The sequence below is a fragment of the Hypomesus nipponensis genome, chromosome 22, assembly GCF_054491055.1.
Source record: "Hypomesus nipponensis isolate SF chromosome 22, ASM5449105v1, whole genome shotgun sequence".
Taxonomy (NCBI): domain Eukaryota; kingdom Metazoa; phylum Chordata; class Actinopteri; order Osmeriformes; family Osmeridae; genus Hypomesus; species Hypomesus nipponensis.
Genome location: NC_140382.1, coordinates 5,707,501 through 5,720,000, shown reverse-complemented (window position 1 = coordinate 5,720,000; position 12,500 = coordinate 5,707,501). Strand labels below are relative to the sequence as shown.

The 12,500-nt window shown below is 50.2% G+C and overlaps 1 protein-coding gene across 1 annotated transcript in view; it reads left to right on the top strand.

The window, feature by feature from the left end:
• col27a1a (collagen, type XXVII, alpha 1a) overlaps positions 1–12,500 on the top strand; it is a 73,623-nt gene that overhangs the window by 17,390 nt on the left and 43,733 nt on the right. The window contains exons 5-7 of the mRNA XM_084687673.1: positions 6,600–6,653; positions 8,817–8,870; positions 9,169–9,222. Coding sequence (XP_084543799.1) covers positions 6,600–6,653; positions 8,817–8,870; positions 9,169–9,222 — 162 coding nt within the window. The remainder of the gene's footprint in view (positions 1–6,599; positions 6,654–8,816; positions 8,871–9,168; positions 9,223–12,500) is intronic.

Here is a 12,500-nt window from a genome sequence, read left to right as displayed (position 1 = left end):
CCTCCTCCATCCTCACCCCTAAATGATCATCCGTCCTCCCCCTCCCCCGGCCTCCCCCAGCTTGTCCCAATCTTCCTCTACCTCCCCCCAGCCACCCTAACCTCCAGGTCCTCCAGTGCCCGAGTCTGGACCTTGGTGGCTGTACCAGGGATTAAACTCCCAGGATAACATTATTTAAGGGCCTCTCCCCGGTGTGCCTGTGCTACCTGTGTCTTAATTAAGCAATGTCTTAGTCCAGACAATGCTCCCTGTGAAGTCTAGCGCCAGCACACACACTCACACACACACACACACACGCTCAAATAGAAGAGTGTCTCTGTGTGTCAGCCTTGCAGACACGGTCTCAGATCATTTTCTGTAATTACCATAATAGCCCCAGCCTACCCCCCCCTTACATGCACACACACACACACACACACATGCACATACAAACGCGCACACACCCCACCCTCCAAAGTTTTCTTATGCCGTCAGGTTGACCCCACTCAGTGTGAGTCTGCGAGTGTTGACCTCGAACCCTGAGGCGTAAACAGGAAAGCACCTATAAAGAGGCTCTTTCAAAAGGCTGTCTGTGCGACAGGATGGCCAATAAAAGCTTTGTAAACAGAGCTCAGGCATAAGGTTCCACAGGGCTCTGTTCATCTGGAGCAGGAGGTGGAGGTAGAGGAGGAACGGGAGGTGGAGGAGGTAGAGGAGGAGGAGAGACAGGAGTCGATAGAGGAGGGGAGGGTGGAGCGGTTTGAGAAGTTGACGGAGGAGGCAGAGTCGCTACATGGTGGTGGACACGTCGCAACAATCGGTGTTCGAAAGAAGTGTGTATGTATGCGCGTGCTTGAATGAATGTTACCGTGTGCTTGTGTGTGTCTGTGGGTGTGTGTGAATGCACACGAGCGTGCAAACGAGCATGAGAGAGATAGACAGAGTGAACCCGGCCTAGAGGAACAGGGCAAGGTAAAGCAGCCCTCCGCTCTGGAATAAAGGGCTCTTTGTCCGCCTCTAATGAAAGCTGTTTAAATCTTCAGCAGAACTCACTGCTCTGCCTGGGTGTGCACTAGCAGTGCATAGTCAGTCACCGACTTTCAGCCAGTCAGTCACCAAGCTAGCCAGACACTCAGTCAACTCTAATTCGAATCCAGCCAGCCACAGATATGCCGTTGATATCCCTGACCCGCGGTCAGGCAGCCACACCAAACAAAGTGGATCTTCTGTTTATACCCTCGTTGTCTTAAAAGTGGTTTGGCATCAAAAGGGCCGCAGCGAAAAAACAAGACTGTCCATAAAAAGTCGAATGGATGCTGTATGTGTTGATTCCGGTTTACAGCTGGACCCCTCGCTGACCCGCCCTCAGTTGGCCCCACCCCTTGAAGGGCTGACACGAGACCTCAAACAAACAAATCCATCCCTCACTGTAAAATGAAAGGCCCATCTACACAGTTACAATGACTAAAACCCCATGATGTTCTAATGTGTTTCTGGCTATCTATGTTCCATCTGTTTGTGGAACTGTATGTGGAATACATTTTTTGATTGATTGCAATCAGTATTTTATCGACCCTTAAAAAAAGTCCTCTAAAAATGACACCAATACATCCTTTTAAATTCATCGTTGATTGCCACCCTTGTAACAAAAGCACCTCTTAGCTTATCAGGGTTTCAGCAACACACACACACACAAATACACAAACACACACAGAATCATGATTGATTCTACAAATCATGCAGGAATCCGGTGACTGTGCAGGTTGCAGGTTGGGGCCTTCTCCTCGTACAGGGAGGAACGGAGATCTGTCGACCGCCCACAGCTGCTCCACGTTAACGGGAGAGGGAGATCGTTAGTCAGCAACACTAGGAAATACCATAGTAAAATCCCATACAGCCATCTTTGTTCCACTGTTAAATCTTTTCGGCCTCCTCCTCTTCCTGGTGTGACAGCAGGCTCTGACTCAGCCGGGTCTGACGCTGCACACCTGGGTCACACGCACAAGACACCGTTCTCCGTTTGCCAAGTAGCTCCAATGACAACCATCGTCAATATTTCATTGAATATATTGGATCATTCTCAAATACACGTTGAGAATAAGAATGGGAGCTGACACGATGAAACGTTAGACCCGCACACCAGCTCAGAGTGTGTGTCTGTCTCAAGGTATGGTGATACTGAACCCTCCAGGAACCCCACCCTTGAGCCTCGTTTGACCCCTGACCTCACACACGTGAGTGTGAGACACTGTTGCTGTGGCAACCACGGTCAACATTGCCCGCTGATGATGCAGTGGCATGGTGATGTGTCCCAGACAGCCTCAGGGCCGGGGGCTGGGAGCTGAGGCCGGGGAAAGGGCTGGGACCTGGGCGACTGTGGTTGAGCCTGGGGTTAACACTTGGGTGAGCTTGTTTTAACTCACCCAGCACATTGAAACCAATGGATCAGTCCCATCCAAGCAAAACAAACGCCTCAATGTGCTGGTGCGCCAGTCTGGTTGGGGTTATAAGTCTGACCCAAAGGCAGACTGTCTATGACCTCTCTGTGGAGACCGGTGTCTGGGGCTCGCTTCAAAAGAGCCTTTGTCTGAGTGAGAGTGACACTGTCTATCCAGCCTCCTACAAACTCCAGCACCACCCCCAACACCTACCCTACCGAGGGAAGTGCCCAGTGACAAAGACACGCTGTGCGTTTTCATCACAATCAAATCGGACGAGAGACGGAAAAATAGATTCGATAGGGTATCTCTGTGGGTAGCTGGATTAGCGCAGAGCTGGCACGGTTGGTGCCCTGTGTTGGCGTGACAACGGTACCACTTATATTTTCCACTCACTGAGCTCAGTGTGTGTGTTGCCACGGTAACCGCGTGTCATGGCGTCGGATCCGATTTTTCTAGGGGTCCGCACTGATCCCAGTCTGAGCTTTGTGGACAAGCCTCCGTAGGAACACGGCTGTCATAAATCCTGGGAAATGAACTGTGCACTGGGGCTCAACTCCAGTCGTGCTGCCTCTACTCCTACAACTAGTCCTGCTCATCTTCTTCCTCATCCTCCTCCTCCCCCCCCCCTCCTCCCCCTCCTCATCTCACTCCTCCTGGCTGTTCCTAGTCTGTATGTGTGTGTGTGTGTGCAGTGCTCAGGAGGGACCAGGGCACAGGGGCATTGCCCACCTGGCAGTGCTGGTGAAACCAGAGCCATGTTGTTTTTTTTCATGTGTTTATTGATTCGTGCTCAGTCCTAGTGAGACCAGTAAAAGTTTCTCAGGCAGAGCTTATTACTGTTTTCATGCACTTTTAATGGCAAGCTTAACTCTACTAAAAGTTCATCTTGTGCCGTCCTGGTCAGGCATCATCTACGGAGAGCGTGGCAAGATGCTGGAACTGTTTTTGCAGTTATTTGAGCTATTATTGTTTTTGTTGTAAAATAATTAATATTGCTGTGGATTAGCGATGTTTTCTCGTTTTATAGGGTCAGTATGGATGTGCTGCATGATGTATTTCAGTCCTACTCTGGCTCTCGCACCCCAGGGATCTTTTATAGCGTCGTTTCAAGCACTCTGGACCGGCGCTCTCTCTCTGTCATTGTGGAGTTTTTACAATCCTTCGTGTGGGACTGGACTATGAGGCCGTGACGTCAGACTCCCAGGCTGCCTGTCAGTCCTTCCATCCTGCCGTCCGTCCGCCTGGCTGTCTGTTCATGCCAGTCCGCCAGCTTCCCTTTCTGTTCCAGACTTCCTGTGGTGGTACTGACATGGCAGGCCAGGGACGTGGAGGGGAGGGGGGGGGCACATTGACACCTGGTCCTGTTTCTCTCCACAGTGTACATGACCCTCCCTTCAGTAGGACCACAGCTCAGACAGTAGGACCACCAGCTTCCAGGGGAAGTACACAGGCTCATGGAGACCTGGGATCAAATCCTGAACTCTGCCCCCTGCCTCCGTCCCTTCCGTCTCCCTCTCTGTACCCCCTTCACATCTCGGGGATTTCCCCCAGAAAGAGAGACCCCGCAGTACGAGAGAGAGGAGAGGGTTGTGTTTTCACACTCTCTCTCTCTCTTCCCACTCATGTGGGCTCTGTGCATTCATGGCCCAGCTTCCCCAGTCGGGTGGGGGTGTGGGAGGGGGGAGGGGGGGGTGCTCTCACTTGGCACAGCTTCACACGGGGCAACTTTTATCTTTCATGTCTGCCATATACATGTTCCGACGCTCTTTATGACCTGTTGTATAAATTCAAAGCGTCTTTATGGGGCAAAGCCATTACAGCCTGGCGGCCGGTCCCACACATGGCCTCTATCCTTTACAAGCAGGGTTGTGGACAGTGGGAGGGACACGATGAGTCCAAATATAAACACCAAATTGATATTTTCTTTGGCATTCCGACACGAGTGGCACTGGTATATGGTTAGAGTAGTTCCTCCTTCCAACGTTATTCTTATGGGGATGTGCAGTACATTCTTGGAAACGTGAAACTTTTAGAAGCAATATTTGTTTTGTTTTTCTGACACTTTGTCCCATTTTAGACACCCTAACCCCCAGGAGTGGGAGGCCTCATTACCACGGTAACCACAAGTGGTGACCAGCTCAAGAAGTTCTCTATCCCAGAATCTCCATCTGTGCGCGCGGCACCCAGGCATGCCCCGATTAAGCAACTTTACCACGGAAACAGCCCTGTCATGTACCAGGGTCTTTGAGCTAACAATGCCAACATGCTAATTATACACCTAGTTTAGAAGAGAGACATGGCTAACACACAGCGTAAACACACAAATAACGCACGTAAAGGGGAAATGCCAATGCTATGTCAGCTTTGGAGCATGGGTCCCTGTGCCAACGATGCCAACATACAGTACCTTAATTATAGAGCTTTCAAATAGAATGGGGAGGCAACACAACATATGATTCCTTGCGGCATAACCAGCTGTGGGTCTGTGTGTGTGTGCCAGTCATGCCAGCGATCCTAGGAGCTAAACAGAGGTGGACCACAGACCGGCCATAAGGAGAATTTGGTTTATCTCCAGTGTGTTGATGGCATGGAGTCCTCCTCTAAGGTAGCACCACCAGATGTAGGGGACAGGACTTGGTGTGTGTGGAGTGTGTGGAGTGTGGCGTTTGGTGGTATAGTGTAGCATGTCATGTGTAGCATGTAGTGGGTAGTGTGTAACGTGTAGTGGGTAGCATGTAGTGGGTAGTGTGTAACGTGTAGTGGGTAGCATGTAGTGGGTAGTGTGTAACATGTAGTGGTTGCGTGTAGTGGGTAGTGTGGTGTGTAGCGTGTCGTGGGTAGTGGGTTTCGTGTGCATTTGGGAGCATCTTCACATTGCATTTTTGATTGTGCTTTTACAGCCATGTCATCCACACAAGGAAGCTCATTTGAACCTCCTTTCACAGGACCATAAAGAGCCACTTGCCTGACAAGGGCTGTTGGTGGAGGGACGTTCAACTCTAAACCACTCTCAGCTTGTTGCCTGAATGGTTCCGCCTCACCCCACAATGAAAGTCACTGACCCCACTCTAGAACCGGCCGTGACACTTTTTCCGCGCTCTCTTGACACGCCTCACCTTTGACGCTGGGCGGGGGACTGGGGGGTGGGGGTGGGGCGGGGGGTTGCCGTAGGGGCACCAGGGTGATACGCCACGTGTAGGGTCATCTGTAAGGTCAAGGGTCCGAGGTCAGTAGTATCGGGTTGGAAAAAGGCAGCTCGGACGCAGGTGGGGGACTCCTCCGTGGTCCGGCCCCCAGCCATATGGAGCTCTGGAGGGAGGAGGGGGCTGTCGCACACACCGACGCCCACTCAGGGAGCTTGGAGAAGGGTTGAGGACCTTGTCATCGCCCTCCCCACTGCTCCTGAGGTGAAGCTGGAGGGGTGTAGTAGCCTGGCCCACAGCCCCCGGGGCAACGCCGGGTGTGTGCGTTTGTGTGTGAGTGTGTTGCCGGGGGGTACTGTGCTACTGTATACCCCTGCTCTGTTTGTTTTGAAAGTCAAAGTCTTTTTCATTCCTAGCCACAGCTTGCAGGGTGAAACACATACCACCGGAGGAATTTAAAGCTCTAATTGAGCTAAGCTGCAATTCTCATTAAGACGCCGAACAATAACAATGTTGAAAGTCTGCGTGTGTGTGTGTGTGTGTGTGTGTGTGTGCAGGAGTGTATATGAACTCTCATGGGTGCATTAGGGTTTGCCTTTGTGAGTGTGTGAGTGTGTGTGTGTGTGTGTGTGTGTGTGTGTGCCGCCAGTCTCTGCCCCAGGGGGACTGTGGAGTGTGAGCCAACTAGAGGGGGAAGGAGGAAAACCACATCCATATGTCTCTACTCCTCCATCATACCTCCAGCAGAGAGGAGGCTTTTCCACACGCTACCCCCATCTTCCCCCACCACACACACACACACACGCATGCACGTGCGTATGAACACACTCACTTTTTCTCTGTCTCGGTAACACACACACACACACACACACACGCACACACAATCCATTAGAAAGCAGATCAGTGAGACATGACGGCTGGACCTCTACCAGGCTGTGCGTCTCTGGAACCCACAGCCTCAGCAAACCTGCCAATACGAAGATTGATCATCCTCTTCATCGTCGTTTGATAATGTGTTTTTCTTTTTGATTTACAGGGAGCCCCTGGTCCCCATGGCAACCCTGGTCGACCTGGTCCGCCAGGGTCTAAGGTATGTTCCACGCGCACACAGACACAGACTCTGACTCTCTCTCACACACACACACACGCACACGCACACACACACACACTGTATGATCCCTAAAAAAAACCTCCTTGACAGACACATAAAAATACTTCCTGAAACACACACACACACTCCCTCATACACACACACGTAGTTTTCTAGTGCCAGCCGTCTGCTGTATGGTTTTCCACATTAAACCATGTCTGTGCTTTATGTACCTGCTCTGGTACTTTAATGGGCTGAAGGAGGATGGAGTTGAGGTGTTGCATTCTCTATGCCTGTTCTTTAATCAGCTGGAACCTATTAGGACCAACATCCCACAACACACACACACACACGCATATATACACACACGATGACACCAAGTATTTGATTGTATTTGCAAAGACCAACTGAACCAGGTTCATGACCACTGTGGGAGCTGCATCTACCATGTGTTCAGACAGAGGTGAATGTCAGGTCTCTGTATTCTGTGAGATGGAAGGGGAAAGTTTTATAGATGTGTGTGTGTGTGTTTGTGCGTCTTCATGTGTGGGTGTGTGCATGTCATTCTAGGAGATCCCCCCCCCCCCCCCCTTCCCCAGAGGTCTCCTCCTTAGCATGGGGGAGGGGGTCGAGGGGGTCGAAGGGGCAAGAGGGCAGAGTTCGCGTTGATTTATCAGGGCTGAGGGGAAGACATGGCGAGATGGAAACTCCGACCCCTGAATAAACCTGTCTACCTTTTTACGTGTGAACACACGATGACCTGGCCCGTGTACAGATCCTCTTCTCCTCTCTCTCCCTCTCTCCCTCTCGCTCTCACCTCACTACCTCTCTCAGTATCTCTCTTTCTCTCTCTCTTGCTGATCTCCACGCAGGCATTAATGAGGCCTACCTATATTTAAGGTTGTTAGAAAAAAGACCTGACATGAACATGGCCACAGCTGCACGCAATCAGATTGCACCCCCCCCCCCACGCTCCCCACCCAGCCCAGCCACAAGCAGAACCAGAGAACCGCTGTTCCGTGGGATCACCACAGAACATTATTACATTCTACCTCCATTCTATCATTACTCTCTCTTTGTTTCCACTATTACTTTCTTTCTTTTTTCTTTCTTTCTTTCTTTCTTTCTTTCTGTCTTTCATTCTCTCTCTCTTTATATTTCAGAAGAACTGTAAGAGCTCGGATTATTAACAGCAACTCAGTTCTTTGGTGCGGTGTGCTAACGAACTGCGTTGCAAACAAGCCGCCTTCCTAACAAACATTTTCCACTTCCTGAGAGCCTTGTTCTGTTCACAGGCTAGAGACCTCAGGTCAGCCTGCCCTGCCCGTTTTGCTGTGTTTTGTACGTTGGGGACAGAGGTGTCAGACAAGGAAACCTGCAACCGCAACACCCCCCAGCACCACACATTGGCACACACCCTCCCCCCTAAATAGCAGGCAGAGCACCATATTTCACAGCTGGCTTTTGGCATACACAAAGATGTTTAACCTTGTAAGGATGACTTTTAACAACCACACCCCCCCCCCCACACACACACACACACACACAACTACACACGTGCATCCCATCTCCCCACACCCTGAAATTGATGTCATAGCCAGGTCATACGACCACAAGCAAACCGGACAGTAGGTTTCCAGAGTTTGCAAAGGCTTGGATGGAATAGCATTAACGGTGTTTTATGGAGGAGAGTTGAGAGGAGACAACATGTGGAAGCCTTTTCCCCAGCCAGGGCATCCCTCCTCAGGGGGGACGGGACCCTGGCCCTAGCCTCCTGCTCGGCCTCGCTCCGGGACTGTTTTCTCTTGTCTGGTCTGGCCTAGTCTGGTCTGATGGCTGAGCGGTGAGGGAGTCGGGCTAGTAATCAGACGGTTGCTGGATCGATTCCCTGCAATGCCAAATGACGTTGTGTCCTTGGGCAAGGCACTTCACCCTACTTGCCTCGGGGGGAATGTCCCTGTACTAACTGTTAGTCGCTCTGGATAAGAGCGTCTGCTAAATGACTACATGTAAATGTTCCAGTCTGATCTGGGCCGAGCTCTTGGCTTGCTACCGTTAAACTCATTTGTGATTCAACTACCCTCCTCCTTGCCAGGAAATGTGAACCCTGATGGTTTTGAATGCATAGACCCTGTCTCTAAGCTCTCTCACTCTCCCCCCCAGGGGTGGAAAGGCGACCCAGGGCTCTCTCCTGGTACTGCACCCAAAGGAGCGAAGGTAACCGACACCGCTTCATCTCCTCCTGTTAAGAGCTCAGATTAACCCAAGTCCTGGACAAGGAGCTCTCTCAGTGGATGTGTGTTTTAATCTAGGATCTGGCCTAATCCCTGTGTGGGAAACCTGCCCTTAATGTGCGCATCATCAGCGCTGTACAAGTGCTGTCCCTTCTGTCTGAAACTGACACAGCCTGAAGGTGCTTCGTGGAGTGTGTTGTTAGACAGTATGTGATGTCAGGGTTGTTATTGGTTTGGCCAACTCATGGTTTGCGTGTGTGTGTGTGTGTGTGTGTTTCCAGGGAGACCCAGGACTTCTGGGACCAGTTGGGCTGACAGGCCAAGTCGGTCGAAAGGTACGACAGAAGTGTTTTTTCTCTTCTCCTCCTCCTCCATCTCTCCCTCCATCTCTCCCTACGTTCTCCACCTCTCTACCTCCTCTACCTCAATCTCTCCCTCCGTCTCTCCCTCTGTTTTCCACCTCCCTCTTTCTCCATCTCTCTCTCCATCTCTACTTACACCTCTCTTTCCATCTCTCTACCCCCAAGTCTTTACTGCTCTAAAATAAAGTTTTATATAGAATCCTTTGGAAAAGTAACAGGGGAAAATATGTTGCTTACAGAACCCTTTCCAGGTCTGTAAGAACCACGGAGGGGTCTAAATGAATAGAACCTTTTTGTTCTGTTGTCTATTGTTCCACATGTTTCTGGCCAGCATTCTTTATTTTTAGAGAGGATCTGCTCTCTGTTCCTCGGAATCCTCACAGTACTCCTTAGTTCCTCAAAGGACTGTAGAAACAGCTGTGTTCCTTCGCTCAGCATACTGTAGCAGAAACATGCACACCAACACATGCACACGCTTATTATTAGACACAGTCCTCTTACAAACACACAAGTGCTGGGGCCAAGAAATTGTGTGTGTGAGATCATATCATCACCAAGCCAAATACGGTGAAACACGGCCATTGAGAAGTATGAAAACTCCAGACGGGAGAGTTAGTCACTGCCGCCATGACATAACGTGTGTTTGTGTGTGCTATTATCTACACTAGCTTTGCCTTGCACAGCTCTCTCTCTTTCCCTCTCTTTCCCTCTCTTTCCCTCTCTTTCCCTCTCTCTCTCTCTCTCTCTCTCTCTCTCTCTCTCTCTCTCTCTCTCTCTCTCTCTCTCTCTCTCTCTCTCTCTCTCTCTCTCTCTCTCTGTCTTCTCTCTCTCTCTCTCTCTCTCTTTGTCTTTCTCCCTGTCTTTCTCTCTCTCTCTTTCTCTCTTTCTCTGTCTTTCTCTCTCTTTATATCTCTCTCTCTGTCTTTCTCTCTCTCTCCGTCTTTCTCTCTTTCTCTCTTTCTCTGTCTTTCTCTCTCTTTATATCTCTCTGTCTTTCTCTCTCTCTCCGTCTTTCTCTCTTTCTCTCTGTCTTTCTCTCCCACCCCCCCACCCCCCTTCTCTTTATCTTGCAGCTGTGAGTTGGAGTGGTGTGATAACCCTCCCTCTGTCAGGGGAGCCATCACTCTATCTCTCTTCTCTTCCTCCTCCCCCCAACTCTCCCCCCTTTTGTCTCTCAGTTTTTCTGCTGTGCTCACCACTTCAACCATCTGTGTCAGTTGGGTCATCTCCAGGGGGTCTACGCTTTGGCGGGAAGAGAGTGTGTGTGTGTGTGAGAAGGAGAGTGGAGGGGGGGGTCACGTACTGTACAGTCACTTGTGTCAAGCAGAGCAGGAAAGAGTTGAATGATGTGATTCATACTTCTAGGAAAGGGAACTTAGCCACAGGTTCTGTTGGACTGGACTCTGCCAGGAACCGACCAGGACTGGTCCCAAGGGTGTGTGTGTGTTTTTATGTTTGTGTGTGTGAGTGTGTGTGTGTGCATGTCTTCGTGTGTGTGTTTGTCAGACGTTTCACGGTTGGATTTCTAGAAAACCTTGTCTGTGAATACAGTGAAAATGACGAGCTTCTTTTTCTAAAATCGACAAATGGCCTTAGCAGACAAATCAGTTTGAAACAACTCAGGGACTTTGGCGTCCGTCAACCCCCCCCCCCCCCAAGAGGCCTCATGGAAATACAACTTTTCAGCTTTGCCAAGGAAACTGGTCGTACACAAACACTGCACTCCTCCATGAGCAGATGCACCAAAGCGTACCCACGTACAGATTACAGGTGCTGTCACAACAACACGCATGTGTTTGCACGTACAGACATGCTATTGCACGTGAAGACAGTGCATGTGTGTGCGTGTGTGTGCGTGGATGCATGTAGGTGGAAAGTGTGTGTGTCTCTCGGTGTCCAGTGCAGCGTTTTCAATGAAACAGAGCATCAGAGCATCAGGTCTAGCTGGTGGTCTGCCCTCAACATGTGGCTTATGTTAAGAGTCTGCGGCTCAAGACGCACACGCACACACGCACACACACATACACAGAAATGTGAAAGCTGGTGGAAAATATGGAGAGCTACTATTTCTGCTAAATGAGACTTGGCAGAGGTGATTTTCAGACCAGAGAACATTGAGCCATAGGTGTGAGAGTCTGGTACACACAAGGTGATTGGTTGAGAGAGATGTGTTGACAGGTGGCTCCGCCCCCCTGCCCCCGGGTTTGGATTCATAATGGAAACAGAACTCATCAACATAGACCACCGGTATAGTGAGAAAGGACACAAACACACACACATACATACATACACACACACACACACACACACACACACACACATACAACATAAGTGAGATAGGTGTAAGTGAGATAGGTGTAAGTGAGACCTTAGTCAAATAAAGCCATGATGTTATCATGACATTTTAAATGACAACAGAGACTGTGTTCTTTTCTCTCTCTGTGTTTGTCTCTCTCCTCTCTCCCTCGCCTCTCTGTGGGATGTGTGCTCATGTGACCTAGGTGTGACTGTCTGCCTATAAAGGATAAGGAGGCTGTGTTAATGAACAGTCCTCCATGCTGTCTCTCAGACATCAGTCAGTCTCTCCTCCGCTGGTGACATCACCACCCTCAGGGGAGGGAGGTCATCTCCACGGCAACCGCATCAACACAGAGGGTCTGATACAGGGTGTGACGTCATACCTTCCTGCCACAGGTATGACAAGCTGACCACAGAAATGACTGTATGGATCTCGTAAAACGGTAACTGTCGACGTCTGCTACTAGACACACACACACTCTCAGACACACACACACACACTCTCAGACACACACACACACACACACTCTCAGACACACACACACTCTCAGACACGCACACACTCTCAGACACGCACACACTCTCAGACACACACACACTCTCAGACACACACACACACACTCTCAGACACACACACACACACACTCTCAGACACACACACGCTCTCAGACACACACACACACTCTCAGACACGCACACACTCTCAGACACACACACACTCTCAGACACACACACACACACACTCTCAGACACACACACACTCTCAGACACACACACTCTCAGACACACACAGTCTCAGACACACACACACACACACTCTCAGACACACGCACACACACACAGTTGGATTCTCTCTGTGAGAAGGTTCAGTGTCATCTGACGCACAAGAGACACTTTGTTCTTCAGCAGATTCTTTCCAACCCCATCAGCGTACGTTGCCTTCAACTTAACCC